Source organism: Capsaspora owczarzaki, assembly GCF_000151315.2.
Source record: "Capsaspora owczarzaki ATCC 30864 unplaced genomic scaffold supercont2.5, whole genome shotgun sequence".
Classification (NCBI taxonomy): domain Eukaryota; class Filasterea; order Ministeriida; family Capsasporidae; genus Capsaspora; species Capsaspora owczarzaki.
The window spans coordinates 213,322-241,316 of NW_011887296.1; the positions used below are offsets into that span (position 1 = coordinate 213,322).

A 27,995-nucleotide genomic window follows, 5' to 3' on the forward strand; every position below is an offset into this window, starting at 1 on the left:
TGAGCGTTGATCGTGTTCTATTCACTCTCAGGGTTTTGAGTCAGATTATTATCATTCAACCTCCCAGTTTGGGTTGTAGGTTCACTCTTTCATTGACTTGTTGGAATCATGTCGCGTCGAGGTGGCGGTAGCGCCGGCGGTTTTTCCACGCGCGGTGGAGCAAGCGGATCGTCCAGTGCCAAGCAAGACGTCCAGCTGTCCAAGTTGCTCTCGTACATTCTGCGCCATGGTGCGCACAAGCAAGGCATGTGCTCTGAGCTTTTGATCGGTTTGACCGTGCGAGAAGGACCGATTTTGCTGACCGAGTGCTTTGACGTTGGCTGGTTACATAACGGGCACACACTCAGGCGTTCCCATCAGCCCTGAAGGCTTTGTTGATGTCGAGGTACTTCTTGGTTTTCCCGATTTCCGCGCTTACACGGTGGCTGACGTGCGCCGGGCAGTGACGTCCAGCGACAAGCAGCGATTCGCATTGGAAGAGCGCATCACTGATGACAATCCCGTTGCAAGGCTGTACATTCGAGCAAACCAAGGTCATACTATCGAAGTGGGTCTCTGCGTACAAAGTGCAACGTTGCATGATTCACCATTCCGATCTCGTTGCACGGTGACTCACGCTCTCATGCGGTGTAGGTGGAGGCGCTCGAGCTCTCGCCAATTACGGCAAGCGAAGATGCACCCATCGTTGTGCACGGAACGTACGATGCCGCTTGGGACCTCATCAAGAGCCAAGGGTTGTCGCGCATGAAACGAAACCACATTCACTTTGCCGTTGGGCTTCCAGGAGCGAGCGGCGTGATTAGTGGTTTGTTTATTTGCTTTTGGCTTTCTGAGCGCGCATGGGGTATGAATGTTGTTCTGGAGCTTACAAACCTTCGCTCGCTTCCTTCTGTGCACGTGCAGGCATGCGTTCGGACGTGACTGTGCTGATTTATTTGGATGTGGCTCGAGCGCTTGCTGACGGCATCCCTTTCTTCCGATCAAGTAACAACGTCATTCTCTCGCCTGGACTGGAGAATGGCTCGATTCCAGCAAAGTACTTTTCGCAGGTCCGGCGCTGCAAGAATGGCGTTGCAGGAGGTAGGTGCCGGATTGTTATTGTCATGGGAGATTGGTGCCAGCGAACTTACTAGACGATTCAAATCTTGGTGTTTTGCATTGGCGCGACCTTCTCAGCTTCGCTTTTGTGAGATTTTGTTGGTGAATTTGAACCATATTAGAATAGATAACATGATGACTGCTCAACCACGCATACATTGAGCTCGATAGTCAAGGGGAGAAAGGACCAGAACGCCCATGTTTGCTATGAACGACAAAGTTACCATCTCGTGCTTGCAGCACAATAGTGCATTTAAGACTCCAACGAAACCCATCCACAAGGAATCAGAACAACTGCATTCACTGTTTTGTCACAGTACTTTCGCGGCAATAATCACAAGCTCAAAACATCAACAAAAAAAAAAAAAAAAAAAAAAACGAAACATTCAACCGCCCTCAGCCTACTCTTCGAAAAACGGAACAAGACTCATCTGCGAATCAAAGTTGCAGATGAGATGGAGGGCCAGGCTGGCATGCGAGGCGTTGACGGAGCGGGCAGCAGCGAGCAACGACTTTGACATTTTGCCAACATGGTCGGGGAGTGGATCGATCTGACCCGAGTCTCGCTGATCGGAATGGTAGCTGGTGGAGGTGTCACACTCCTGCTCCACGGCTTCGCGTTCCATCTCGAGGCGACGCCAGAGCCTCCAAAACCGGTTCATCCAGCCTTTGGTAATGCGCTCGGACAGCTGAGCAGCGCGTGGACTGTGGGCTGCCGCGCGATTCAAGCCCTCAATGATCAGCAACTGCACATGCGGGCGCAAGAGCGAGTCTGAGGGATTGGTGTCAAGAACCTGTCCGGTTTTGGCATCCAACGCCTCTGGCAAGCCTCCCGCGGTCTCAATCATGCCTGGTCCACCCGCATCAATGAGGTGGGCCAATCTGTCCACCGCTTGGGCTACAATGTCTGGTCGCTGGTCGTATGCACCACACCAGAGGGGTGTGAGCGAGGATGCAAGCAGCTTGTCTGTATGTGCCAGCCGAAACTCTTGGGTACTCCAATCGTGCCAGGAGTTGTTGGTTTCGTGATTGAACAACACCTGATGGAGCGACGACCGGCGCTCGTTTGCTGCGCGCGACATGCGGTTGAGCTGTTGCTCGTAGAACATGGCGTCCGTCTGACCAGCCCGACTTCCGCGCAGCGTGCGGCAAATCAAGGCCATGTCGACCTCCATGCCATAGAGCAAGGCATTCAAATCAACTGGAATCATGTCAGTCACATTGATCCGCGAGAGGTCGTCAGGGTTGTCCTCTGGCAGCCAGCGATAGTGGCTGGCTCGAGTCGCGAATGGATTCCACTGCATGCTCGCGGCGTTCCGTTCGCCTGATGGTTCGGTGCTTGGCAGCGTCCATCCGCTCTCAGACATGGCACCCAGCTGTCGATACAAGCGAACACGCTTGGCAGGGTGCGGCTCGAGACGCTCAGCCAAGTCGACGTCTTCCGTGTGCCACTCGGGCCGCGGCGTGTCTAGCTCAGCTCCGTACGTGCTGAGAAACGGCGGAGCTGGTGCATCCCGGTGAACCATGGACGTTTGTGGGACTGCTGGCGCGGGTACTTGCCGATTGACGGTGCCATTGAAGGCTCGGTTCACCGTCCAAAAGTGGTGCTCCTTGAGCAGCACTGCGTAAATGTGACCGAGCCAGTTGCAGCAGTCCGAGTCGGCGAGTGCCGCAGGTGTGGGAGAGCTTGTGGTGGGTTGGTGCGTCTTGACCGAGGGCGAGCCAGGAATCGGCGCAGGGGACGAGGGCTGGCGCGACATGGCCGACGCGCAAGTGCTGCGTCCAATGCTTGGGCAATGCGTCAAGCTTGCAAACAGCGCGGGCGAGATTCCCGGCCAGGAGGATGCCACTCGCATGACCATGTCCGCGAGCAACGGCGGATGACTGCGATGCAGGGCATACATGCGGTTGAGGAACGGAACATGGCCAAACTGCTCGACCGAGCCGGCGAGGTTTTCCACCATCCCACGCGCTGTCGTGTGCATTCCAGCTGCAATCAGGCCTGTCACCATCAGGTGCGTGTCCCAGTACGTCAGATTGGTCGCAGGATCAGCTGCCAGCGGCAAGGGAGTAACCCAGCAGTTGGGTGCCGGAATCAGCGAGCTCCTGCCGTAGTCGCTCTCTTCGGGATGGATGCCTTCGACGGCATGGCGGCATAGCGTGTCGACCAAGTGGCGAAGCCAAGAGCACGAGGATGAGAGCACGTGGTAAGGAATCGCGTTGGACGACGGGGCAGGTGAGGACGACGAGACATGAGCTGGAGAAGCCACCGGCCGCGCGATCGGGTGGCTTTTGGAGGACGAACGAGCTTGCGCCATCATGGTAGAGATTGGAGCCAACGGTGCGAGTCCGCGCTGCGAGTGCAATGTGGATGGGTTGGAAGGCGGGCTGGAGTGTTTCGTCGTGGGCGAAGGAGGAGGCGGGCTAGGGGCTGATGGCGCGTTGGACGAGCCGGATGGCGGATGGGTGAGCGGGGCCGACTCTGCGCCACTATCGTGATGGGAGAGCGCTCGGCCGTAAGTGGTTGGAGCGCGCGTCACTGCCGGGCCGGGTAGCAGACCTCCCGGATGCAAAGCGTGGTCCGGGCGGGCGGCTTCTGTGTGAGCCGCTTCAGTGGGAGCGGCTTCTGGGCGAGCAGCTTCATGAGCACTGCTTGATTGGTCATGCGACGAGCTCCGGGCAGCTGTAGAACGATAATTGTTCACAGGAACGCTCGAGCGACGACCCGACCGTTTCATCGTGCCAAATGTCAGGGCGCTGAACGAGCTTCGGCGACCACCAGATGTAGGCGAGCCTCCAGGGCCTGCGCCTTCCGCCCACATGCTAGGCGACCCATTGTTGGCCGTCGGGATTCGGACAAAGGCCGGCGTGTCCGAGGGCAGGCATTGACGAACTTCCACGCCCGGGCGTTCAAAATGCTGCGCCACAAATTCTGCCAGCTGCTCGCGGGTAGGGCAGTCTCCAAGTCCCGCCGAGGCACGCATGACTACGACAGCACAACAAATGAGGATGGGTGCAAGGAATGAGAAAGGAGAAACAAAAAAAACAAAAACACGGTGGCGTTGAAAGAACGCTACAATTCCTTCCTTTTCCCCTCGCTCGCTCCTTCCTCTCGTCCATCCCAAGCGGGATTTTTTTTTACCTGCGGCAGGAGTGTCTTTCAAGCTGCAGTTGACAAAGGTACTCGAGTTTGTAAAGACTCCTGCACGTTGCACGCGATTGACCAGAGTGCTGCTGTCGAAACCAAAATGACAAAGTAATCAAACAATAAATGCGAAAAAACGAAATTTGTTAGCACGTCGCTCAGAAAACAAAAAGTAGAGAAATCCAGCGACAAAAAACACACACACACACACACACACACACACACACAATAAACACCACTTCAACTTTGTTGCTGTGCTCGACTCGCAGAGTGACATCCGACGAGGTGTGTTTGGATGAGCGCTTGATTTTGCAGCGTCGAGCATGCTTCACAGTTTTTGACCATTTCCCAGCGTATTATCGAGGAATCGCCCAGCAACACATCTGAAGCGTCCGTCGGTTCAAAACACCATCCAAAAGTACCTCGAGTACCAGTGAACAGTGTCACTGCTCTCAACTTGGTCACCCGAGGACCGCTCCTGCTTGAATGTTGTGGTTGCGGCGGCTACATTGGCTTGAGGATGAAAAGGATGCGGCGAATCACAGCGTTTGGGTTGGTGGTGTCGCAGTAAATGTTGCTGCATCGTTGTTCTTTTTGTCAAAGAAGAAGGGAAGGACTGGGCTGGAACAACTCAAACTTCCTACTAAATACATGAACATAACGAGACATATCAATGTTGATGGCATCGAATTGAATAGATGTTTTTTTTTGTTTTTTTTTTTTTTGTTTTTTTTGCTTGACTCTAAACGACAGTGCGATTGGCTAATTATTGGCCTAGCGAGAGGCAAGCTGCGCAGAAAGCCAATCAAGGCCCTCGTACAAGCCCTCGCCGCTCTGGGCGCAAGCCGCACGAACAGACCACTGCGCCCGTCGCAAATCAAAACAGGCAAGGAGTGCACCGTCAGAACAGGTTCGAGCAATTGCTTCTGCAATAGCAAGAATAAAAGCACAGGACGATTGGGCATAATTTTACCTTGCAAGTGAGCTTGTCCAGACCAAGCTTTTCCGTAACCATAGAAGTAGTCATTGCATTGGGCAAATCTTGCTTGTTGGCAAACACGAGCACAACGGCATTCTGAAGTTCGGGCTCATCAAGCTGCAGAGTTGTTACAATTCCCGCGGTGAGCGCAATTTGTTATTGCTTCAACTCAAAAGCTGGATCAGAAATGCGCTTGCCATCTTTTGCAGTTCGGCTGCAGCCTCAGTAATACGCTCGCGATCATTGCTGTCGACCACGAAAATAAGACCCTACAGACAACCAGAGTGCATTGAGCGATGGGATGAAGCGCTCCGCGTCACGTCGCGCCAAAATACAAACCTGAGTGTTTTGGAAGTAATGTCGCCACAGGGGACGAATCTTATCCTGGCCACCAACGTCCCATACGTTAAAGTTGACATTCTTGTACTCGACAGACTCGACATTGAAGCCTGACATGGTTCACAAATCGCTCAGGTGTATGAGCAAAAAGTTGAACGAAAAGGCACAGCAAAGCCAGCTTGCTCGGAATGCCAGCTCGAACAACCTCCGAAACTGCAAAAGCCTGCAACAACGAGCCTGCGCTGATGAGCGTGTCTTACCAATGGTGGGGATGGTCGTGACGACCTCGCCGAGCTTGAGCTTGTACAGAATGGTCGTCTTTCCAGCGGCGTCGAGGCCAACTACACAACGACCAACCACCACCCAAAGCGCCCCCCCCGCAGACACAAGCACGCACACACACCCATACACCCATACACATCAATGAGCAAGTTGAACAAGCATCACACATTGAGTAACGCTCATTCATAAGCGAACAGGCTCAACCAACCCCAACGTCCTGCCGTAATGTAACTCCAGCTCCAACCGCTTCTCCCGCCGGCTCGGCTCAGCGTCCAAGCACACCACACCACGGCACGACACGCTATGGCGCGCAGGTGTTCTCGCTTCCAACGCTGACTCGACTCGACGCGCTTTCGAGCCACGTCGTCGAACACCCCTCCTCCTCCTCCCCACCTCCCGACCCTCCTCCGCGGCTGTTGTCAGCATTTTGCTGGGGTCGCTGTGGTCGCTGTGAGTGAAGACTGACTGACCCATCAGGATGCGCATCTCGGCAGTCGACCACAGTCGAGTCAGCAGCGACGAAATCGTCAAACCCATCGTTTTGTAGTGCAGATTTGTATTGGAATAAAGAAAGAAGGACTGCATTTTGTAATATTGTAATATTGTATGACGCTGCATAATGCATTGCCTTTGCTTCTTCTTCTACTGTTTGAAATCCAATAGAAAAAAGGCTCACTCTCGAGTCTCTTCAACAATGTCGCTTCTTCTGCCGACCTTTTCTGCCGAGCGCGGCCTCGCTGCCGTCGCCAAGCACACGCTCGTCACCCTCGTCAAGGCCTTCCCCACTGCTGGAGCGACTGCTGCTGGAGCGACTGCTGCCACTGGAGCGACTGGAGCGACTGCGGACTACGACGCTTTGATTGTGATCTCACCAAATTACCCTTCTGCTGCTGCTGCTGCTGCTGCTGGTACGACGCCAGCGACCTCAGCGCCCTTCCCTGCGCCGGTCGAGTTCGTCAAGGCCGACTTGGATGCTGCGCGTGTCATCGACGCGGCGGTCGGATCGACAGAGGTCACGGTGGTCGCGTCCGAAAAGGCGTTTGGCAAGCGACTCTTGTTCGCGTCGACTGGCCCGCTGTCCCGCGACTACGACGACGTCAGGCGCTACGCAGACGCTGCAGACAGGGCAATCAAGCGCGCAGTCAAGGCAGGCGCGCGCCGCCCGGCCATCACGGTCGTTCCCTACCAGTCGACCAAGAGCGTGACCGATGACGCGACCCACGACCGCTACACGCAGCACGTCGAGGTCGCATTGCTCGGTGCGCTTGCTGCTTCGTACGTGCCGCTTGAGGCGCGGGAGAGCGAGAACGAGGCAAACAACTTTGGCCTGAAGGTGCTCGAGCTCGGCTGGCTCCCGCTCGAGGCCAACCGCGTCGCCGACCCCCAGCGCCTGGTCAGCTACGTCAACGCCGTCGAGGCTGGTCGCATTCTTGCGCGTGACATTGGCGGCAGCGACCCGGAGCGCGCCGCTCCCCCGCTTGCCACCGAGCACATTTGCGGGTCGCTGAAGAGCGCCGCGAACGTCAAGTGCACTGTAATTGCCGACCAGAGCGTCCTCGCCAAAGAGTACCCGCTGCTGACCGCCGTGGGTCGTGCCTCCCAGTGCGTCGAGCGCCATCGCCCCCGCGTGATTGAGCTCGAGTACGTGCCTGCCGGTGAGATCAAGGAAACGCTCCTGCTCGTCGGCAAGGGCATCACGTACGACACTGGCGGTGCCGACCTCAAAGTTGGTGGCGCCATGGCTGGCATGCACCGCGACAAGTGTGGCGCGGCCGCCATCGCTGGCCTGTTCCGCACCATTTCGCTCCTCCAGCCCAAGGGCGTCGCCGTGATTGCCAAGCTCGCCATGGTTCGCAACTCGATCGGCGCCGATGCCTACGTCTCCGACGAAATCATCCGTGCCCGCTCTGGAGCTCGCGTCCGCATCGGCAACACGGATGCTGAAGGTCGCATGGTCATGGCCGATTTGCTCTGCCACATGAAGGAGATTGCGCCATCGCACACCAACCCTTTCCTCTTCACCATCGCCACCCTGACCGGCCACGCCTACCGTGCGTACGGACCCTACGCTGCCGTCATGGACAACGGACCCGCCAATCGTGCCAACGTCCACGGCCGACTGTTCGATGCCGGTAACGTCTGGGGTGATCCCTTCGAGGTTTCTACGTAAGTCGCATTGTCGCTTTGCTTGGCTTTTTTTTTAAAAAAAAAAATTGGCGATGTCTCTGTCTCTGTCTTGTGCCTTGCTTTTTTTCTTTTTTTGTTTTTCTTACAAGTTTGGTCGGTGACCCTCGTTGTTGTGATGCCTTCACTTTGTTTATCGTTCTGCCCATTTCTGTTGCTCACCATGTTCTGACTCCTTCGGTCTTCTAATCACCGAAACACAGCCTGCGTCGCGAAGACTTTGACTTTGTTGCGCCCAAAAACGCTGCCGAAGACGTCGTTCAAGCCAACACCCAGCCCAGCGTCAACACGCCTCGCGGCCACCAATACCCTGGTGCCTTCCTTGTGGTTGCCTCCGGCCTCGACAAGCACGGCTTGGACTCGACGCAACCGATTGCCTATTCGCATCTCGATATTGCAGGCGCCGCCGCCATGCCACCGCTGCTTCCGACGGCATCTCCGCTGGTGACTTTGGCTGCTGCCTTCATCGCTCCTCGATTGTAGACGAACGCTGTCTGTTGCTGTGTTTGATCGCTGACGGCGCCCAAGCAAGCACCCGGGTGTTGTTTTTGTGGTTTGTTCATCCATATTACGACCTACCAATTCACGAGAAACTTGCAAAGTCCCACAAAAATAAGTGCACATGGCGACCATGACATGATTTGGACAAACAGGATTGCTACAGAGAAGCCCTTTTTTGAAGCATGCAACTTTCTGCCCAGCGCTAGCCCTCTCCCCAAGGTACAAAACACGCAAAAGTATCAACAGTTACAGGCAAAAGAATGTATTCAATTTCAATCAAACAACGCGTTCATTCACACACACACAGCATTTACATTGGACGAACAGTGGAAAACTCAGGATTTCAATCAAAACAAAGAGCAAGCTCTAAGCCTCGTGCACGACATGCGAGTACACAACACCCTCGGCGGAAGCCTCGCCAGCCTCAGCAGACTGCTTGACGTGCGGATCCTCGTAAGCCGAGGAGGAGGCGGCGGTAGACAGTCGTCCAGCCGGGGAGCTGGAGCTCGGCGCTTCATAGTCGGGAGAGCGCTCCTCTTCAACGAGGTTGTGGTTTGAGTTGGTGTACAACGGGTCTGCCGGCGGTGGGGGGCGGATGTCGTCGTACAACTCTTCCCCGGATGCGCCGTGTGGTGCAAAGCCAAACTTGCCACCGCCAAGCGAATCGTACAAGTTGTTATCGCCCTGAGCCAGAAATTCCGCCATTTTCGCGGAAGCAACAGGGTTCCCGCTGGGCCCTGCGTCGTTGACGTGCATAGGAGAATAGGTTTCCTCCATGTACATGCCCGATTCGCTCCCATGATCAGAAAGAGGATTCGCCAGCATGGCTATCGTGGACATGGGAAGGTCCACACGGTCAGAGGTTGTGCGCCGAGCTGATACAGCAGCCTCGGGCTTGCGGGCATTGCGGCGGCGGCGGCGCGCAACCAGAACAAGCACGAGGATGAGGACAAGCAGGAGCACACCAGCAACAGCCACCACAGGAATAATGACAGCCTTGTCGATCGAGCTCGCTGCTGCAACGCTGCAACGAGCGTTCGTCGCGTTCGTGCACACCACGTTCGCATAAGCACAGTCGGCTACAGCCGCGCAAGCCAAGCATTGCTCGGCGTCACCCGCAGTTGCGTTTGGCGAAATGTACGTGGTGGACTTGCAAGTCTCGCAAATCGAGTCATCCAGAGAAGTGCAAGTCACAGAAGCGCAGTTCGTCACGTTGGTGCAAGCGCTGCACGTGCGGTCGGTCAGATAGGTGCAAGCAACCACCTCAAACTCGTTGGAGGCGCACTCGAGACACGAGTGACACGTCGCGCTCGTTGTATTGTAGAACGTGCCGACGGGGCACTGTACGCACACAGAGTCGGTGGTGTCGGTGCACGATACTTGAGCGCAGTTTTCAATCGGTGTGCATTGCGTGCAGTTTCGGTTGGTGGCATGCGTGCACGCTTGCGACTCAAACGTGCCAACCTCGCAGGTGTCGCACGCCGCACACGCGTCTTGAGATGGCAGAGCAACGTCAGAAGAGCCGGGCACCAGGTAATGCTCCGAAGCGCAGGCAGAGCAGCGGCCGTTGATTGGCGAGGTGCAGGAAACCGGCACATTGCAATTGCCAATGGCAGTGCAGACTCCGCAAACACGATCGACGGATGGACTGCATGGGGACAGCGAAAAGTTGCCCACACCGCAAGACGCGCACGCAGTGCAAACATCAGACACTCCTGAGCGCAGAGTCAAGTAGAAATCCGTCGCACAAGTGTAGCAGCGGGTGTTGCCAGCACCGTAGCAGGTCTGCTGAGATGCGCAGTTTGAGACCGATGTGCACGAAGTGCAAACTCGGTTGGTCGACGTGGTGCAAGCAACCGATTCAAACTGGCCCAGTGCACATGTGCTGGCGCATGGCGAGCAGACATCAGCACCGCCAACAGTCGTCCGATAATAGCCGGATGCGCACGCCGAGCACTGTGAGTTGCCGCTTGTCGTGCACGTCACTTGTCCAACACAGTTTGCAACGGACGTGCATGTGGTGCAGACGCGATCAGCTGCGGCGCCGCACGCTGCGCTTTGGAACTGACCGACAGCACAGCTGCCCGAGCAAGGAGCACAGCGATCGGGTGTGGATCCGGTTCCAGCAATCAAGTAAAAGTTGCTGGCACACGCAGTGCATCGAGAGGTACTGCTGGACGAACACGAAAGCGTGCCTCCACAGTTGGCGATCGCTGGGCACGCCGTGCACACTCGGTTGCTTGCCGTCGTGCAAGGGGTTGTTTCAAAAGTTCCTGTGGTGCAGGCCGCAGTGCAGCCCTGGCACGTGTCGCTCGAGGCGCCCGCCACTTTGTAAAAGTTCGCGGCGCAAGTCGAGCAGCGCGAGTCCGTGCTCGATGTGCATGTTGTGCTCGAGGCGGCGCACGAGGTGACGGCAGTACAGGAAGTGCAAGCGCGGTTGCTCGTGGGAGTGCACGCCTGGGACTGGAAAGTACCAGCAGAGCATGCGGACGTGCAAGAAGTGCAGGCAGTTGCAGACGACGAATCATGGTCCCATGTTTCAGTGCCGCATGTGGTGCACGTCGTGCCGGCTGCGGGCGCATAGTTTCCAGGAGGGCAAGTGATCGCCGCGGTGGCAGAGTTGGAATCGTGATCAAACGAGCCCGCAGGAACGTTAAAGTTGGTGCAGGGTCCAGCCTTGGCTCCGGTTGAAGTGTCCGTGCCCGCGCCGCAGGCAACACAGGCTGTCTCAAGCAACGAATCGTGATCCGTCATGCCAGCAGGGCACTGGAAATTAAACACGACATTCCCGTTGGCCAGTCCTGCGGAGCCTGTATCGGTGCGAGAGGAAGTGTACCTGCACAAGTGCAAGTAGTAGAGTGTGCCGGCAGTGGCAGGGAATGACAGGGTTGATTGGAGGCTGCAGCTGTCGTCGGCCATCTGGTTGAGATTCGTGCCAAAATTGTTGACACAACCGCCACTCGAAATCATCATGATCGTATCGTCAGACGCCAAGCCGCAGGTGGTCATGTAGATGGTTCCTACAGTTAGGGGAGTATACTGCCAAGTCAAGCATTTTGCGCCACCGGTGCCCGCGCTCTGAGGTCTGTCCCACGGCGCATTATACTGGCCGATGGATCCGGTATATGCGCGCGCCGCACTGGATCCGGTGAACGCAGGTGCGTTCGAACACGAAGCCGTTTGTGCCTGAGCGAAGCGAACAACGCCCATCAGCACAACGAGTAGAATTGCCAGTCGCAACGTCATCCTGCGTCCGGTCTTTTTTTTGGTGGTGGAGAAAATCGACGGTGAAATCCGAGTACCTGAAAAAAAAGGGGGGGGGGAGACGATGATCACGAACCGAACGAAAAACGAAAAAGGACAAAAATATGAGTGAGAAGTGTTGTTCTTGGTACAGTTTGTGTGAAAAAAAAACCAAAACCAGCGCCGTGGGAAAAGTCGGGACGGAGTATTCGACGAGTCAACCCACAGACGCAAAGCCGATCGCGGCCCCAGATTCACACAGGAAGAGGGCGCGCAAGTTCGGCATCGGGGCAAACGTGTCGAAGGCCCAAAAAAAAAAAAAAATCACAACATAAATAAATAAAAAATGCGAAAATCATTAATCCGCGCAATTAAATCCAAAAACAAAACAATCCCCGATTGCCATTTTAGACAATCGACAACAAGAGGCGTTGTTGACAATGAGCACGGTGCGAGATTGCAATGGAGAGGTGAATGGAGGGGCAAGGGAGCCATGATAGCGAAATTGCCAGTGCTTTGCTGTAAAAATCCCCCCAAACAACAACAACCACCAAACAAAACAAAAAACAAAACTTGATGCGCAAGTCATGGCTTTTTGAGCTTGTTTTTGTATTTTGGAAAACGTTGGGGAATTCCGTTATGTTATCAGTGATTGTTGACTAATAAGTGCTCAAACATATGTTCGATGGGCAATTATCCAGTTGAACAAAATCCCCAACAACACTTCCCCTTCGCTTCGTTCCTCCCTTTTTGTATTAGTTTTTTCCCCTTCCTCTCTTTCAAGCAGTACAAAAGATCACCAATTGAAAATAAGCCTGGTGGCTGAATGAGTGATAATCACATGGGGATGTTTTTGCGCTGTTGCCAAACAAAAAGGCCAAACCGCGGACTTTATTAGTCATCGGCAGGATTTTTTGAATAAACGACACGTCAAACAATGGTTCCCTCTCTCTCTTCTTCTCTCTCCTCTCTCTCTCTCTCTCTCTCTCTCTCTCTCTCTCTGCTCCAGCCTCCGTCTCTCCGTCTCTCTCCCCCTTCCTTGATGAAAACCCCCCAACTCTTCCGTTGTTAAAGTCTCCAGTACGAGCGCTGCCGTGCTGCAATGCTTTTCGCTGAAATTATATTTGCGGCAACCTCGAAATTTAAACGAAATTTGCGGTCGACAAATTTTTACGGTAACGGCAACGACGCGCCTCCCGTCTACAGTAGTGTAAATCTTCGAGAAGACAAACACTCTCCTCTGCACTCTTGCATCTATTGAGGAAAACCTGGCCATAGCACCGACGTTAAGTCGTTACCGCTATCTCCACAACGAGGCAACGAAAAAAAAAAAAAAAAAAAAAAAAAACCGCACCGCGACACGACAGAACTCGAGGAGGTGGATGCGTCGGCTTTCCATTGTGTGCTTCGCGACTGATGTAGCATCAAAGCCCGCTGGGTGGGAAAAAATTTTGGGAGGGAGAGTTGAATGGAAAACCGAGCGAAGGGGAAAAAAAAGTCTTGCTTACGGTTGTGAGGCTGAAGAAGGAAAACGAACAGACAATTAAAAGAACAACAACAAAAAGATAGAGTGGCTAATTTTCAATGAGCGCTGGCTGTGTGTGCAATTTGCATCTGTACCACAGTCGATAAGGCTGCAAGTGTGTGCAGTACAATCAGGACACGGGCATCCACTGCATCCATGGCTAACTTCTCCTGCGTTCATGCATTGGGGGTTGAAAAGCGGCAGTGCGGCGACATCACTACAAATCACAATCCGTCTCCCTTCGGGGGTAACACGCAGGGTAGTCCACCTCGCCCAAGCAACGTGCCTGGAATTATGCTCCGATTCTCTCCGGAGCATCAACTGAATCATTACTGGCGCATGCAGGTGCAGAAATCGACCGGGATAAAGCGATCGGGTGCCGGATAACGCGCGAAGTCCGATCGCATCTTGCTGGGTCGCGCGACCGTTGCAAGAAAACAACTACCTGATAATACGATGACTAGAACCCCTTTTTTTCTTGCAGCAGAATGACTTTCAGCTTAGCTTGTCATTTGCATCCAGTCGTCTTTCAGAGATTTGCGCTCTTTTTCAGCCACATGAAGCGAACCTCTGCAGATGCAGATCTCGATACCACAGAGTGCTCGACAACCACCATTCAGCAAAATGCCGCAGGTTTAATGTCGCCATTGCTTTCTCAAGGTAATGCCAGACAGACAGGCTGGAGCGGTTGTCGATGACCAACCAAAAAGCCTGAGCGAGACACAGCCAAAACCTGAGCCAATTCAAATCGAATGCTTGAAACCCAAAGCTCACTCTCCCTCTCCTCGCTTTTGGGTGCTGCGATTCTGTTCAAGTAGACATTTCCGAACCGTGCTCGGACTTTGAGTCGGATGCCGCGCTGAACGCGCTGCTGGTAGGATTGCAAGCAGATTGCTCGCAGCCAACACCGGCATCGGAACCAGGCGCCAGCGCGAGACCCCGCCGAGTCCTGCCTGCGACATTCTACATGGCAGATGCTTCTGCTCCCTATCAAGCGACGGCAACTCAGGCCACCGTCGGAGACCAGGGAGACGACCAGCAGCAGGTTGTCCAGGCCGCCTCCAAGCGACGCACGCTCCCGTGGGCATCGGCACCCGCGGTGGCGCCGACGCTCACAACGGAAGGGTCTGCTGCAAGCTCAATGACCAATCTCAAGGATGAGACGACTGGCAGCCCGCAACTCGAAGTCGGATTGCCGCGGTTTCAGTTCTCCGGCTCTGTGGTTTACATTACAGACGTTGAGGTTGGCCAAATCCAATGCGCAGACTTGATGTCGCAGTTAGTATCGCGTCTGAGTACTGAAGGGCAAGACGGCGCCGACGGGCAGGTTGCACCTGCGCTGGGCTTTGACATTGAATGGTTTGCACCCTTCATTCGCGGTCAAAAGGCACGGCCGACAGCCCTCCTGCAGCTGGCCGTTGAAAATGGCCCGTGCTACTTGTTTCATCTCATACAGATGCAAGGTGGGTGCTGCACCACTGTAGCTGGTGTTGTGGTGGAACTGAGCATGCAGGCGTTTCGTTTTGATCGACCTGGCGCGCTTACTGTGCTGGTATTCGACTCTCAGGCATTCCTCCTGCGTTGCAGGAGCTGCTGGCTGACTCACGCATTGCCAAGGTGGGAGTGGGCATCAAAAACGACGTGACTCGTCTCGTACGCGACTACTCGCTCAAAGTGAACGGTGCAGTGGATTTGGAGGAGCTCGCCGCCGTGCGCGTCGTGCCGCTCAGAACACGTTGGTCTCTTCAAGCTCTTGTCCAAAAGACGGTACGGCATTGTTTTGGGGGGGGGGTCGTTGGAACAGCTGCAAGAGAGGGGGGAAGGGTTGAGCACGATTCTGACGCCTCTCGTCGTGCACTGCAGCTGAATTGTTTGTTAGACAAGTCTTCCGAGCTGCGACTGGGCAATTGGGAAGAAGCGCCATTGTCTTGGGAGATGCAAGAGTATGCCGCCAATGATGCGCATGTAGGGACATTCCGTTGATAACGAGGAAAGTTGAGTTGATTTCCTGCCTCTCACGACAATCCACCTCCACAGGCATCTCTGCAGACGTACTTGGCGTTGGTCGCCATGCCAGTATTGAACTACTCCTTTTCCAACGGCATTCCCATGTTGACTGGCGACGACGACAAACCCAACCCATAGTCTCGTCTTGCGGCTTTGCGACTGGTCAAGAATCTGATGCTATCTTTTGCCATGCAGCTCTATGCTTTGGCGTTATTTATTTCATGCAGAAAACAACAAACCAACAAGATATTCTCCATACCAACAACAGCATTTGGTAACGCAACAAAAAAATTACAACATGATTCGCTGCGCGCCCGCACCCAAGATGAGCGCCACCGTGGCCAAGAAAAGAGACGGGAGGAGACCAGCGGCCGCATTTCCAGCGAGCTGGGTGTTTTCACGAACGACGACGCTGCCAGTTGGAGCTGAAGAGCTGGTTTGGGGCTTGAGGGGAGGCGGCGTTGTGGTGCTCTTTGGCGGAACGACCGCTGGTGTTGTGCTCTTTGGCGGGGCCACGACGGGTGTGGTGCTCTTTGGCGGGGCCACGACCGGTGTGGTGCTCTTTGGCGGGGCCACGACCGGTGTGGTGCTCTTTGGCACAATTACAGGGCCTGAATTGGCGGAAATGTTGTCGGGAACATCGTCATCGGGAAGGCCGGTGTTGTAGTCACCCAGCACGCCGTACTTGATGAAAGACGCCGTGGCTTCAGTCACGCGCAGAACGTACGAGTGCATGTTGGGCAGTGCCCAGCGCGCCATGCCGCTTGTCAGCTCGATTTGGAATCCGAAGGTGGCGGCATCATTGAGAATGTTCTGCAGCAGCTGTTGATACCAGAGAACAAGCGTTTCACTTTCCAGCAGCAGCGTGGTGACGCGGAGTGGCAGCGCCTTGATGGCGGTAAATTCTGCTTGACGCTCGACGGGGTCGACGAGCTTGTTCCACTCCCAGTAGTAGACAATTGCTGGCATGTCCGCCGTTGGCATGGGAATTGTCGAGGAATTGGCCAGCGCAAAGTCGCGGTACGCGTGGACGACCATTCCTGGAATTCAAGCAACAACAACACAACGCGAGAGATCATCAGCAACTGAGTGCGTGTACGTGGTTGGTGCTTGTGTCGTTTTTGGTTGGCGTTGCTTTTGATGGCGCTCTGTACCTTTGAACAGGGACGGGGTTTGTGCGCTGTAGAATTGGGTCATGTCCAGCATCGCACTCTTCATTGTGGCAACGCCTTCTTCGTAAAAGGTGATTGGCGGGTAGTTGACATTCTGGAGCTCCAGACCCACCGTGTACGGCTTGTTATTGGCTTGGCAGGAGTTGACTTCCTCCACCGTGCTGGTTTTGAGCGCTGTCATTGCAGTTCGACCGGCGCAATCGGTTCAATTGTGCGGTGCGTGAGATTGTGCGAAAAGAGCAAAAGCTTGTGATGGGAACCAATAGAAACTCACCATCGATGTTGTCGCGAAAGTTCATCCAGTTGATCATGGGCAGTTGCTTGACCGCCTGCAAAAAAAAAGAGCAGAACAGCACAAAAAGTCAGTGCAAGTTTTCGGTTGCCTCAATTCACGACTGGTATGGTGTTTTGCCCAAGAGTGTTCTCGTTCAGCAGCCCTGGCGCAGCCGGCAGCGCGTGTGACTGTTAATCACAAGGTCGACAGTTCGATCCTGTCGGGCTGCGAACTTCTTTTTTGGCTTTTTCGACCTTTTTTGCTTTTTTTTTTGCTTCTTTCTCGACGCATTGCACGACTCCTATGATGTTTTGCCCAAGAGTGCTCTCGTTCAGCAGCCCTGGCGCAGCCGGCAGCGCGTGTGACTGTTAATCACAAGGTCGACAGTTCGATCCTGTCGGGCTGCGAACTTCTTTTTTGACTTTTTCGACTTTTTTTTTTTTTTTTTCCCCCTTCCTGACAATCCCTTTTGCCTCCCTCCGAACCACCTTCCTCACAGAGCACTCGCAATGAACACTCGACTTACAAAGTTCAGCACCGTGTCAGTCACGCCGTTGCGGGTGATTGTAATGCCTTCCAACCAAACAGGCAGATCGAACACGAGCGATCCAGGGTTGTTGTTGAAGACGACCCAGTTGCTGACAACCTTGGCCATCAGGTCTAGGAACTGTGCCGAGACATTTTCGCGGGAGGCAGCCCACTCGGGGAGCGACTGAGGCTCGATATCAAAATGGATGCCGACCGGTTTGACGTTCGCGGCGTAAAGTGGCATCGCCATCGCTGTGAACAATTTTCAAGCGCCAGAATAACGGGGAGAAAGTAAGTGCATGGTTTATTTGTCGTGACGAGGAGCTCGAAAAGTGGAAAGGTGATGGCCGCCAGGGGGGAGGCCTGTGAACGAGTAGGATGCGTGGAAAAAAGTTGGTTTCTTCCCTTTTTTTTTTTTTTTCTTCCTCCTCCTGATTTTTCTTACTGCTGGAGGGCGCTGTTCCTCCCATTTGCGTACCCTCGTGCATCATGGTGACGGAATTTGGAAAAATGATGTTGAAACAAACGTGCATGAATCATTCGACGGCAGCTCGCCACCCCAACTTTAACGCCCTCCGACCGCCAGGCGCCTTTCGATGGGATTTTCGGGTTGTGGCACATGGCTACAATCGCGCTTACCTGCAAGAATGCAGCCAACAAGGAGCAACCGTCCAGTAGGCAACGATCGTCCCAGCATTTTTGCTACTGCTTTTGCGGCTCGGCAATCAGGCGAAAGTATAATGCAACGAAAATAATACGGTAGATGGTATGGCTGTGATAACTAGATGAAGCGCTTTGGCCAAAGAAGAAGTCGACCAAGTTGTCAAGCACAACGTCAGAGTACAAACACGCGAAACGAACGAATCGCCGAGTTGGAAGCAAGAAAGAAAGAATAGAGGACTGATTTTGACTTCATGATTTCATCGTGGCCTATTTAAAGGGTGCGCACTTGATCGTTGCGGCACACCTGTTTTCCTAGTAAGGTTGATTTTGCGGCTGTCCTACCAACGTCCGTCGTCGTATGGAGTAGATTGGCATGTTATTGTTCTTAGCAGCAGAGTGGGTTCCGGCTGCATACCTCTACTCTCTTACCGCCATCGTACTTGCTTGACTAGCGTGGTGCATGTTGGTCGTTTCTAGTGGCTGTGAACGTGGCCTGTGCACAGCACTACGTGTTCCAGCTGTAGTCCCAGCAAATCTCAAGCTCGAACGGGTCCTGCAAGCTGGACGACAAAGGGAGACCTCAGGTGTCACCACCGCCTACGACCTTCCGACCACGGACAGTACTAAATTAAGGCCGTTGTTGCCCCATGATATGCGTTGTTTGGAGTCGTTCTTTCGAGGTCACCCAAAGTGCAAAGTCGTACCCACATCTTGTTTTGTGTTCTTCTTGACGCTGTCACCCACAAACAAAGGAAGACCAAAACAACGACGAAAAGGTCAACGCTCCGAGTCAGCCACATGGTTTTGTTTTTTGTTTGCTGCAGAAGATCTTTCGTACCTGAACAAGCCATCTCGATGGTGCCATCGTTCCTATCTGATCGTACTGTAACCTCGGATGCCCCCATGTACCGCATCCCATAGATGATCCTTTTCGTTGCTCTATCGCTCTTCATTGCTCTTTCTTCGTTTCTTTTTTTGCTTTTTGTCTGTCTATTCTTTGCTTCGAGTTTGTTCCTTTGTCAGGGGGAAAGGGAAAAGCCGGTCGCATGGTCGACAGCAAGCCACGGAGTCGAAGCACGCACGGTCGCGCACCGGCATCCACCGATCATCACGCGCGCCATCGGCAGCATCACCACAGTCACCATAGCACTGGTGGTAGTCATAGTAGTAGCAGCAGCAATCCGAACAGCAGTAGTAGTACGAGCAATACGAGTCGTAGTCACCAGAATCATCCCAATGCGAATGCGAACGTTTCATCATCACCACCACCACCATCACCACCACCACCACCAGCAGCAGCTTCATCATCATCATCATCATTGGTCCCATCACCATCAGCGTCAGGTTCGGCGTTGTCGCTGTCCTTGTCGCTTTGGCTGCGGTTCGCATTGGCTCTGTTTCTCATTGCATTGGCGCTGAGCCTGTCGCCGTTCGCGCCGCAAGTCAGTCCAGACCCATCCACCACGACCACGACCACGACCACGACTGCCATCAGCTCGAGTGATCATCACTCTTATGCAGACTGGCGCTGGTGGGCAGAGTGGCTTCCGTTGCCAATCGTCGCTCCGTTCTGGCTGCTGCTCCAGGCGCACTACCGCACCACGATGACTGGTACCGCCGCCATTGCTACTACTGCGACAACTGCCACTGATAATGCCACTAGCACTGCCGCTGCTGTGGCCGGTGGTGATGCGCTGCTCACCCCGCTCTACGCCTTGACGGTGCTCGTGCGTCTCGCTTTCAACGCGCTGGTCGTGCTGCTCCCTCCGCTGGGTCTGTTTCTGTGGTGGCAGCGACGCCAGCGCATGGCTCTCCACGCCGTGTGGCTCCGGGAGCGGGCGATCGCCCAAGCCATGGCGACGCCAGCCATTCTCGAGGCGTTCGTTGCCGCCGACAATGACCCTACTGCGTCCACCACCAAGCCATCGTCCTCGGACCACCCTGGCGTGGGACCATCGTCCGCATCTGCAACTGCAGCTTCATCACTGCCGAATGCCTCAGGATTGAATTTTCGCGCGCTACCTTTCCGAGATTTGTTTACCACGCTTGGCGCAAATTTGGTCAATGACAGCTCTCTGAGCGAGCAAGACACAGTGCCAACTCGCGCGTCCAACGGCAACGCTGCCATTTCGGCCACCACGTTGACAAGCATGTCGCCGGAAGAGCTCGACGCGCTGCTGGACACGCACGGCTTCCGTTCGTCCGTTCCGTATCGCGCGTTTCAACCAATCTTGCAGCTCATTATGCGCGATTTCGTCAACGGATGGTACCAAACGTTCAGCACGCACGAGCAATTCTCGGCTCAGATGCAGACCGTCATCGGTCGTGTTCTCGTCCAGTTCCACGCTCAAGCATCCTTGGTGTCCCGGGAAGAGCTCACCAAGGCATGTGTGCAAGTGATAATGCAGCACCTGCAGACTGTAGCCCAGCAAGACAAGTACAATGCCTCGCTTGCCGCCGTCGCCACCACAGCAGACGCATCATTGCAGCAACACGACGAATCGCAGCAGCCACCTGGCCAGCAACAACACCAGCAAGACTCGCCTCAGCAAGCGGTGCTACAGCAACCGACTGCGCTACAGGCCGAGCATTCGCGGCTCAATCCAAAATCACACGACCTATCACTCACGAACGACTTTGTGTCGTCGTCGGGCTCTGAATCGGACAACAGCAGCATCATAGACGAGGACACTGACGAAAGCGACTTCTCTGACGACGCTGACTCGCTCGACCCAGATTTCGACAGCTCCAGCCTTGATTTGGATGCCGCCAGTCGGCTCGAATCGCATGCAGAGAACGATGCAGCAGCGGGCAGCAACCAGCTCGCTACCGACGTTCCAACAGCAACCAATGCTGAAGATGCCGACGAAGCGCTTGACATTTTAAATGTGAGCACCATGAGCGAGCGAATTGCTCACCGCAGCCTCAGATACAGGTCCGCGTCGGAGGCTGCAGAGGCCGCCTCGATTGCTGCTCTCCCGCCCACGCCCGTTCTTGGCCGGTCTTTCATGACTAGTGACAGTCACGATGCTGGCATACCCATTCCCGGGTTGGACGCGACGGCAGGCGGAGTTGGAGCCGCGGCTGGGAGCTCGTTTGGAGCATCCATGACGTACAATCCGCTGGACGACGACAATGGCTTGCTTGCCACGAGCGCATCCATGCTACCGCACCCTGTGCTTCTCGCGTCGGCTTCCGGAGACGCTGTATTGGACGATCTGTTTGACGAGTCTCCTGTCACATCCAACCTGTACGTGCGCGAGTCTCAGGCAGCTCGAGTCGCTGCCGAGGACGCTCCTTCTCCTTTGACAATCTCGGCATTGACAAGTCTTTCAAGCACCGCCGCGCCGACTGACAGTCAGCCGCTGCTGATGCCTAGTCCCGAGCCTCAGTCGAGTGCCATCGTGCCTCCTTCAGTTTCCAGCACAGCGACCGCATCCGCTCTTGATACCGCGGTACGAGAGCATCCAGAGCTGGTCACTCCTGAGGACGCGGATACCAACCAATCGTTTGCTCCTCTCGATGGGTTGCCTCGCCGACGGCACCGACGCACTCGTCGCGCCGGAACACGCCGAACAAGTACAACATTCACCGAGCCCTCCATCATGCCGCCTGCACATGACCGTGCGACAGTTGCGCCGCCGCCCTTGCACTTTGCCATGGCAAGCGCGGAGACTGAAATGATTTACTATCGTCAGATTGTTGACGTGATTTTAAGCCTGTGTCTTCCGACCGCCGAATTTCGCTGCGACTCTGCACGCTCTCTCTTTCGAGAGGTCGTTGTTTGCACTGTCGTCAAGCCGCTTGTCGACACCATGATTCAGCCATGGTGGCTGAATGAACTGATCCGTGATGTCACCTCCGACACACCGCCCTTCGTTCCGACTGCCGAGGATTTGGGCTTTTCGCTTGAGCCTTCGCAGTCAGGTCCGTCCACTCTGGTGCCGCCGGCATCCAGTCTGCCGTCGACCGCAACTGCAACAGATTCAGGTCCAGCCACGGTGTCGTCTCCCGCATCATCCATCATCACCACCACCACCACCACCACCGCCAACACCACCGCTGCTGTCGCTGCTGCTGCCGCTCCGCCAACATTGGGCGAGGCTGACACTTCAACAGACCTCGATAGCTCTCGTTCAGAGTCGGGGGTTGACGGAGGAGCTGGTGATGCGCTTCCGCCGCTGTTATCCTCGTCGCCACCATCGTCATTGACAAGCTTGGGATCGAACATGCCAGCAGCAGCACTCGACCAGAGTGCTGAGGCAATACGAGCTCGAGCCGGCAGTCAGGTCCTTGTCCCGCGCTCTTTGCTTCAAGTCTCGATTCCGAACTTTGAAGTTGAGCGTGTTGCAGGCAGCTCGCCTTTTGCAGTCTATGTCATTCGTGTTGTCATTCATCTGCCCGCTCCCAACCTTTCAACCAAGTCCAACTCATCGGACGGCTTGGCCTCCGACTCGGGCAGCTCCAGCACCACTGGCACTACGACGGCGAAAGGGATTGAGCACGGCTTGATTGTCGTACGACGATTTCGTCAGTTTGATGAGCTGCACGAGCGCCTTTGTCGAACGTTTTCTCAAGTGCGCGCGCTGGATTTGCTTGGAGCCAATAACAAATTTATGAGCTTCCGCACCCCGTTCGGCAACTTGAACCCGACCCTGTTGGAAAACCGTCGACGCCTACTCGAAAAGTATCTTCAGGTAAAACCAAAAATCAAAAAAAAAACAATTCGCTGCAAAGTGCTTTTCGATTTGTGTTGCCAAAGACGAAAGAGTGATGCTGAGCGGTTGTTGTTCCTCCTTTTTGAATGGGTCGTGGAAACAGACAATCACGAGTTTGCCCGAGATTGTTTGCAATGAAGCGTTGCAAGTGTTCCTTGACATCTCTCCCGAGATTGCGCGCGCGCTTCAGACCGAGGCCGCGCTCTTGCTGGCGCAGTCTCCGGCAGCATGGTCGTCCTCGTCTTCTGTACTCTCTGGTAATGCGACTGCTGGCGTTTCGCACTTCAAGATCCAAGTACCCACGGCTGTCGCGGACAACACCAACAAGGCCGTGTATGAAGCCTTCTTGCAAGTCATGCACGAACTTTACGAGCAGCAAAAGCTCGGACACCAGTTTGCAGAATCGCTTCACCATCGAAAGTTGTCCTTGCTGATGTCGTTGCTTCCGCCCATCGTGTCCTGGCGGTTTCAGCAGTCTCGAAAACGGAAGGAGGCCCAGTCCACTGCCGAGGCAACCGAGGAGCACGGATTCTCGCCAGCAGTGTCGTCTCCGCCATTGCGAGACTTTTTGTTTGACTTTGCATCCCAGGTTTTGCTTGGAGACACCTCCAGCGGTCCCAAGAGCGACCTGTTGCGCTTATTGTTTGACAACCTCGTTGGCGACTTTGCAGAACGGTGAGCTAGGCTGAATCGGCTTGCTACCCAAATCGAAAGTCCCTTGTGTGCTCACTGTGGTTTTTCTTGTTTAGATTTGTTCGACATGAAGTCGATGACCTGTTTTCCGATGCGCAACTTTGCAAGTATGCCGTGCTGCTCCGTCGATCTGTGTGGCCGAACGGCCAGCTTGGTGAAACGCTTCCGCCACCCACCGAAGAACACAAAGCGCGTGTCGCCCAAGAAGCACGCGCCGGGTTGGCCGGCATGCTTCCAGGTGCGACCATCGTTTGATTGAATTGCCGAGCATTCCCAGGCAGGGTTTCGTGAATTTCTAACGCATGCTTTTGCCCGATCTTGTTTGGTTTTATTTTTCTGGCGTGATTGCTTGGACAACGCAGGCTGGGTTCGAAAGGTGCTTGGAGACCATCCAACGGACGTGCTTTGGCAAGCTGCTCAAGACCCCACTCTCAACAAGTAAGCCAAATGTTCTCTTTGAACTCGGCTCTTGCGTGCGGCGTGTGACAATGTCGCTCACTCGCCTGTTGAACCTTGTTTAGGAATGCACTGCTCTGCTTGATTGATCAGTTTATCGCCCATCTCGCTCCAGAGAGTGTTCAACCAGAGTTTTGGTCCTTTATCGATGGTCGGCACAAGCGGATGCGTTGAGACTTGAATACTCCCCTTGCCCCCTTTGTTTTGTTCGGTGCGCATCAATGTAGCAAGCAGAAGTACATTGGCTAACATTCGAAAAAAAAAGCAATACACACAGAAAATAAAACCAAACCAACTTAAACAAAAAAGCAAAAAAGCAAAAATACACAAATTAATTCTTTTCGGAGCCTGTCTCCGGTTGGTCGTCCGCTACTGGAGACCAATGGTCGTTGTCAAGTGAAGCTTCTTCTGCTTCTCCTTCGTTCAGCGCAATGCCTTCGGCTTCAGCAATCGATTCTTCGGTCGGAGGAGCTTGGAAGAACTGGTCGGTCAAATGCGACTTGTGCCTTCGTCGCTTAATCCGCGGAGGTGGTTCAATGCCTTGAACATCCAATGCGCGATGGAAGTCGCGATCAATCGTTTCAAGTGTGTGTGCCATCACTTGAATTTCGGGATTGAGGAATTGCAGTCGGTCCACCACTTGCTCGAGTGTTTCGGCCGCTTGGAGGACGTCCTTCTTGAGCTCGTCAGCATCGAACGGACGCTCCGGGACCTCCGCTGCGTCTGGATCGTCATCATCAAATTCGTCAGCATCCTCGGACTCGGCCTCTGCTGCCGCAGCGCGTTCTGCAGCAAGACGCTTTTCTTCTTCAAAGGCATCATCCTGGGCGCCTTGGCTGCGCAAAAATCGCTTCATGGCTTCAGGGTCCGTGTCATCAACCTGGACTGGCACTTCTGCGGCGAGCTTGCGAGCATTCCTTGCCGCCTCTTGGGCTTGTTTGACCTTTCGGTGCACAATGGCTTCGTTACCGCTGGCCTCGATCTCTGCAAGCTCTTCATCTTCAAGAGCAGCGTCCGGATCGTCGTCTCCAATCACCTCGTCCTCGTCGTCTTCGACATCACCGAGCTCGGACGAAAACTGGGCTTCCCACTCGGTGTCGCCGTCTTCGAGCATGCCTTGCCGCCGCTTCCAGGCGGCAAAAGCCTTGACTGCTTTCCTGGCGGACTTGACGGCGCGAATCTGAGTGTCGTCGGCTGTTTCCATCTGAGACAGCAGGTCGCGCAGAGAGTGCATGGCATCACCAAACGAGGGTCGTTCGCCATTCAGCGTTTCTTGGGATTTGAGTTTGTCGGGGTCGAAGCCGTCGTCGAGGAGAACCTTGCCCTGGCGTTTGAGTTGCGCCACTTGATCAAAGTCGAGGAGATCCTCGTCTTCCAGCGCATCCATGGGGAGTTCAACTTCTTCCTCGAGCTCGACCTCGACATCATCGAGCAATCCTTCATACTGGTCGTCCTCCTCCAAAAGTTCGCGGTCTATCACCACGGTTGTGCGTGATGTCGAGTGTCCAGCGTACTGCACGCCCTCTGACGACCGTTCATCGTCCGTCGAATGTTCCACAGACTCGGACAAGACGACCACGTCGCCTTCAGCGGCGTGCAGAACATCGCCCTTTTTGATCGGCCGACGTCTGGAGCTTTCGCGATTGGATGTTCCTTCCGCACTTGGTTTCGGCCGGTCTGCGCTCGGACTATCGAGACTTTTTCGATAAGCTTCCTCCGATTCCAGTTTCAGTTGCGTTTGCTTGATGACCTTCTTGAGTTGCAAGTGGCGGCCCTTGTCCTCTTCGCGAGCAATTTCCTTCAGCATCCTCTTGACGTCTGGCTGCTGCTCGACCGGCACCTCTGGCGCGCGAGCTTCGGCTGGTCCATTCATTGGGTCTTCGTCCCATTCCTTCATGTTCTCGTTCCACACGTCGAGGACGTCGTGCATGGCATATTCATATTCGTCTTGAACATCTTGAAGGAAGTGTTCCGGTGGGTTCCAGACGGCTTCACGCGACGGAATCTAAGGAAAGCAAAGTTGACAGAGCGGTGAGGTTGTGAGTGGTGGTCACGGAGAAACCAACAAATCAAAACAAGACGACGAAAGAAAGAAGAAAAAAAAACAAAAAAAAAAAGGCCATCATGGAGCAGTTGTAGAAATACGTACCTCTACCAATGGCAAATCTTCATTCTCGGGTTGCGTGTAGATGGCTTCCAGCGTCGGCTTGCATGTTTCGTCGAGACAGGCGCCTGTTATCGCCAAGATAAAAAAAAAAGTTAGCAGGAAATTTACAAGACCACTGTCCCTGTCTCCCGATTCAAGATGCACACAACAAAGCAGCATCGACCACCATAAAGACGCGATATGGACGTACTCGAACTGAAGGGGTCACGCCAACGCGGAACAACAAGCAGCTTTGGCACTTTCTCGAGTTTCCGAGCTCGAAGACGCTCTTGGTTCATCCGCACGTTCGTAACGAAATGGGCAACGTTGTGCAGACGAATGTTTCCCAGGTAGTTGACAGCTGAGCCTTGCTGCACATCGAACATGCTCATGCCGGGATAGAGGCCGTCGTCCATGTCGGTGACAAGCTCTGCGGCCGGGTCAAGTGCATCCGATACGCCACCACCACTCTGCGGACGCTTCGAGCCTCTCGCATCCGAGTCTGACGCACTGGCGTTGGCTGACTTGGGAGCGCGGTAATTTTGGTTGAAGGCGCGTGGCTTGTCAAGATTGACGGCCTTTTCGAGGAAGGGCTGCGAGCCACCTTCTGCCCAGATGATTCGCACATCGGGTTGATCTGCAATTCTACCAATGGAAAATGGACACGAGTGAGCAAGAATGGAAAGGGAAAGAGGACAAGGATTGAAGCAAAGGATTGAAGGGAAGCGAAGGGAAGGAAGGAAAGAAGAAAGAAAGAAAGAAAGAAAGAAAGAAAGAAAGAAAGGAGAGAGCGCGCCAGCGACAGCCAACACTGCGCGAAACAAAGACACTGACTGAAGCGATAAATCTTGAAGAAACTTGAGCCACTCGTTTCGTTGCTCGACTTGGCGAATGTAGCGGGCTTGCTGCTGCTGGTAGCTGGATTCTGGCGAGAGTGCATCAGAAGTCTTGCTGGTTTCATCTCCATCCTTGTTGCCCGATGGCGGCAGCACCCGTGGCAGCGCCACAAACAAACAGAAATGGGTAGCGCCGCGGCAGGTGTCGTCCCATGCACGTTTGCCAGTGAGTTGAACGGCGGGCTGAGCGTCGTAGATTTGACCGGTCAAGCCCATGACCTGACCGGGGTGGGTCGCGTCAAAGGAACGAATGATGGAGTGGTCCACCATCGTGCCTTTGCCAACCTGTGCGACGGCCTCCTTGTCGCGCTCGGCACGCTCCTCGCGCAGGTCGTGGAGTTTGAGCTCGACGAAAGCCGCGAGCTGTGTTGCCTTTTGTTCGGTGGCCGATCGCCAGCCTGGCAGATCGTCAAAGAAGGGTTTCTTGCCATTGAGAAACAGGCGGATGGTTGGGAAGACATCCACGGCGTACTTGGCAGCGAGTGACTTGTCGGCGGTGAGATCAAACACGCCGCACCGCGCCTTGCCCGTCAGGAGATCCGCCGCCTGGTAGAATGCAGACACAAGACTCACGCAATGGATGCATCGCTGGTGCGAGAACATGACGAGAAAGTGCTCGGGCGACTTGACGACTCTGCGCTCGAAATTCTTGGCGTCGAGGTCGACCAGCGTCCAGCGACCATCGTCATCGACAAACTCCTTGAACTCGCGCTGCGACGCTGCAATGGACGCGACAACCTCGGGCGTCTGGTCCAGGATGGCGGGCTTGACAATGTTCAGGCTCTCAGTGACACTCCGCCCAAGCGGCTGCGGCTCCTTCGGGATGTCCGCTGCCGCCGTGCTGGCCTCGGCAGCAGTGATGATGCCATTGCTGCTCGGGAGCGCCAGTAGCGCCAACGCCGTCACGAGCGCGATGCCGAGAACGAGGCGCCTCATCCTCTCGCTGGAACGAACCGTGTTGACTGATTCAATAAGAGAGGAAGGCGGAGCTCGTCCTACGGTGGTTGTGCTCAAGTGACGAGCACGAGCAGTGGAGAGAGAGAGACACCGAGGGGAAGGAGGGAGGGAGGGAAGGACTGGACTCGACTTGACTGCCAGCAATTTAAAAAAAATGCCAGCAACCACACAAAAAGACTGGAACAGCTC

At 54.7% G+C, this 27,995-nt stretch overlaps 9 protein-coding genes and 2 non-coding genes across 11 annotated transcripts; 6 read left to right on the forward strand and 5 right to left on the reverse strand.

The window, feature by feature from the left end:
• The first annotated feature begins 94 nt into the window (after positions 1-94).
• Positions 95-1,304, forward strand: CAOG_03518 (tRNA phosphotransferase 1). Its single transcript, XM_004348373.2, has 5 exons — positions 95-244; positions 348-547; positions 634-805; positions 904-1,080; positions 1,177-1,304. The coding sequence occupies exons 1-5, from the start codon at positions 109-111 to the stop codon at positions 1,188-1,190; spliced, it is 699 nt and encodes a 232-aa protein (XP_004348423.2). The 5' UTR covers positions 95-108; the 3' UTR covers positions 1,191-1,304.
• Positions 1,305-1,482: 178 nt separating this feature from the next.
• On the reverse strand, positions 1,483-4,955 carry CAOG_08712 (hypothetical protein). The gene is made up of 3 exons (XM_011272030.1): positions 4,666-4,955; positions 4,241-4,332; positions 1,483-4,084 (listed from the first exon to the last, which is right to left on the reverse strand). Exons 1-3 carry the CDS (start codon positions 4,824-4,826, stop codon positions 1,500-1,502), a joined length of 2,838 nt encoding a protein of 945 aa, XP_011270332.1. The 5' UTR covers positions 4,827-4,955; the 3' UTR covers positions 1,483-1,499.
• CAOG_08713 (ADP-ribosylation factor 2) lies at positions 4,882-6,420 on the reverse strand. Its single transcript, XM_011272031.1, has 6 exons — positions 6,314-6,420; positions 5,822-5,902; positions 5,562-5,671; positions 5,420-5,491; positions 5,217-5,339; positions 4,882-5,104 (listed from the first exon to the last, which is right to left on the reverse strand). The coding sequence occupies exons 1-6, from the start codon at positions 6,378-6,380 to the stop codon at positions 5,018-5,020; spliced, it is 540 nt and encodes a 179-aa protein (XP_011270333.1). The 5' UTR covers positions 6,381-6,420; the 3' UTR covers positions 4,882-5,017.
• A 33-nt stretch (positions 6,421-6,453) lies between these two features.
• On the forward strand, positions 6,454-8,636 carry CAOG_03521 (hypothetical protein). Its single transcript, XM_004348376.2, has 2 exons — positions 6,454-8,009; positions 8,231-8,636. Exons 1-2 carry the CDS (start codon positions 6,463-6,465, stop codon positions 8,508-8,510), a joined length of 1,827 nt encoding a protein of 608 aa, XP_004348426.2. The 5' UTR covers positions 6,454-6,462; the 3' UTR covers positions 8,511-8,636.
• Positions 8,637-8,777: 141 nt separating this feature from the next.
• Positions 8,778-13,338, reverse strand: CAOG_03522 (hypothetical protein). The gene is made up of 2 exons (XM_004348377.2): positions 13,280-13,338; positions 8,778-11,830 (listed from the first exon to the last, which is right to left on the reverse strand). The coding sequence occupies exon 2, from the start codon at positions 11,772-11,774 to the stop codon at positions 8,895-8,897; it is 2,880 nt and encodes a 959-aa protein (XP_004348427.1). The 5' UTR covers positions 11,775-11,830; positions 13,280-13,338; the 3' UTR covers positions 8,778-8,894.
• A 240-nt stretch (positions 13,339-13,578) lies between these two features.
• Positions 13,579-15,633, forward strand: CAOG_03523 (hypothetical protein). The gene is made up of 5 exons (XM_004348378.2): positions 13,579-13,956; positions 14,115-14,759; positions 14,864-15,063; positions 15,160-15,261; positions 15,334-15,633. The coding sequence occupies exons 1-5, from the start codon at positions 13,785-13,787 to the stop codon at positions 15,439-15,441; spliced, it is 1,227 nt and encodes a 408-aa protein (XP_004348428.2). The 5' UTR covers positions 13,579-13,784; the 3' UTR covers positions 15,442-15,633.
• CAOG_03524 (hypothetical protein) lies at positions 15,467-18,203 on the reverse strand. Its single transcript, XM_004348379.2, has 5 exons — positions 17,917-18,203; positions 17,276-17,529; positions 16,750-16,804; positions 16,458-16,649; positions 15,467-16,343 (listed from the first exon to the last, which is right to left on the reverse strand). The coding sequence occupies exons 1-5, from the start codon at positions 17,972-17,974 to the stop codon at positions 15,595-15,597; spliced, it is 1,308 nt and encodes a 435-aa protein (XP_004348429.1). The 5' UTR covers positions 17,975-18,203; the 3' UTR covers positions 15,467-15,594.
• Positions 16,907-16,979, forward strand: CAOG_09526. Its single transcript has one exon. It is a non-coding gene; the product is annotated as a tRNA-Asn (tRNA).
• Positions 17,084-17,156, forward strand: CAOG_09531. Its single transcript has one exon. It is a non-coding gene; the product is annotated as a tRNA-Asn (tRNA).
• A 706-nt stretch (positions 18,204-18,909) lies between the features above and the next one.
• Positions 18,910-24,110, forward strand: CAOG_03525 (hypothetical protein). Its single transcript, XM_004348380.2, has 5 exons — positions 18,910-22,637; positions 22,762-23,333; positions 23,408-23,589; positions 23,714-23,789; positions 23,873-24,110. The coding sequence occupies exons 1-5, from the start codon at positions 18,987-18,989 to the stop codon at positions 23,979-23,981; spliced, it is 4,590 nt and encodes a 1,529-aa protein (XP_004348430.2). The 5' UTR covers positions 18,910-18,986; the 3' UTR covers positions 23,982-24,110.
• On the reverse strand, positions 24,030-27,993 carry CAOG_03526 (hypothetical protein). Its single transcript, XM_004348381.2, has 4 exons — positions 26,788-27,993; positions 26,165-26,598; positions 25,957-26,039; positions 24,030-25,812 (listed from the first exon to the last, which is right to left on the reverse strand). Exons 1-4 carry the CDS (start codon positions 27,783-27,785, stop codon positions 24,139-24,141), a joined length of 3,189 nt encoding a protein of 1,062 aa, XP_004348431.1. The 5' UTR covers positions 27,786-27,993; the 3' UTR covers positions 24,030-24,138.
• Between the last annotated feature and the right edge of the window lie 2 nt (positions 27,994-27,995).

Coding starts and splice junctions, on each gene's coding strand:
- CAOG_03518 (XM_004348373.2), top strand. CDS start 109: ATGTCGCGTCGAGGTGGCGGTAGCGCCGGCGGTTTTTCCACGCGCGGT. Junction 245..347: donor CCATGGTGCGCACAAGCAAG/GCATGTGCTCTG, acceptor GCACACACTCAG/GCGTTCCCATCAGCCCTGAA. Junction 806..903: donor AGCGAGCGGCGTGATTAGTG/GTTTGTTTATTT, acceptor GTGCACGTGCAG/GCATGCGTTCGGACGTGACT.
- CAOG_08712 (XM_011272030.1), bottom strand. CDS start 4,826: ATGCAGCAACATTTACTGCGACACCACCAACCCAAACGCTGTGATTCG. Junction 4,333..4,665: donor ACTGTTCACTGGTACTCGAG/GTACTTTTGGAT, acceptor TGGTTTCGACAG/CAGCACTCTGGTCAATCGCG. Junction 4,085..4,240: donor GAAAGACACTCCTGCCGCAG/GTAAAAAAAAAT, acceptor GTGCTGTCGTAG/TCATGCGTGCCTCGGCGGGA.
- CAOG_08713 (XM_011272031.1), bottom strand. CDS start 6,380: ATGGGTTTGACGATTTCGTCGCTGCTGACTCGACTGTGGTCGACTGCC. Junction 5,672..5,821: donor CACGACCATCCCCACCATTG/GTAAGACACGCT, acceptor GAACCATGTCAG/GCTTCAATGTCGAGTCTGTC. Junction 5,105..5,216: donor TGGACAAGCTCACTTGCAAG/GTAAAATTATGC, acceptor CGACGGGCGCAG/TGGTCTGTTCGTGCGGCTTG.
- CAOG_03521 (XM_004348376.2), top strand. CDS start 6,463: ATGCATTGCCTTTGCTTCTTCTTCTACTGTTTGAAATCCAATAGAAAA. Junction 8,010..8,230: donor GATCCCTTCGAGGTTTCTAC/GTAAGTCGCATT, acceptor ACCGAAACACAG/CCTGCGTCGCGAAGACTTTG.
- CAOG_03522 (XM_004348377.2), bottom strand. CDS start 11,774: ATGACGTTGCGACTGGCAATTCTACTCGTTGTGCTGATGGGCGTTGTT.
- CAOG_03523 (XM_004348378.2), top strand. CDS start 13,785: ATGACTTTCAGCTTAGCTTGTCATTTGCATCCAGTCGTCTTTCAGAGA. Junction 15,064..15,159: donor AAGCTCTTGTCCAAAAGACG/GTACGGCATTGT, acceptor CGTGCACTGCAG/CTGAATTGTTTGTTAGACAA. Junction 15,262..15,333: donor ATGCCGCCAATGATGCGCAT/GTAGGGACATTC, acceptor CCACCTCCACAG/GCATCTCTGCAGACGTACTT.
- CAOG_03524 (XM_004348379.2), bottom strand. CDS start 17,974: ATGCTGGGACGATCGTTGCCTACTGGACGGTTGCTCCTTGTTGGCTGC. Junction 17,530..17,916: donor TGTTGGCTGCATTCTTGCAG/GTAAGCGCGATT, acceptor AATTGTTCACAG/CGATGGCGATGCCACTTTAC. Junction 16,344..16,457: donor AACCCCGTCCCTGTTCAAAG/GTACAGAGCGCC, acceptor CTTGAATTCCAG/GAATGGTCGTCCACGCGTAC.
- CAOG_03525 (XM_004348380.2), top strand. CDS start 18,987: ATGGTCGACAGCAAGCCACGGAGTCGAAGCACGCACGGTCGCGCACCG. Junction 22,638..22,761: donor TACTCGAAAAGTATCTTCAG/GTAAAACCAAAA, acceptor TCGTGGAAACAG/ACAATCACGAGTTTGCCCGA. Junction 23,790..23,872: donor CAAGACCCCACTCTCAACAA/GTAAGCCAAATG, acceptor AACCTTGTTTAG/GAATGCACTGCTCTGCTTGA.
- CAOG_03526 (XM_004348381.2), bottom strand. CDS start 27,785: ATGAGGCGCCTCGTTCTCGGCATCGCGCTCGTGACGGCGTTGGCGCTA. Junction 26,599..26,787: donor CTTCAAGATTTATCGCTTCA/GTCAGTGTCTTT, acceptor TTCCATTGGTAG/AATTGCAGATCAACCCGATG. Junction 25,813..25,956: donor AAGATTTGCCATTGGTAGAG/GTACGTATTTCT, acceptor TGCTTTCCTTAG/ATTCCGTCGCGTGAAGCCGT.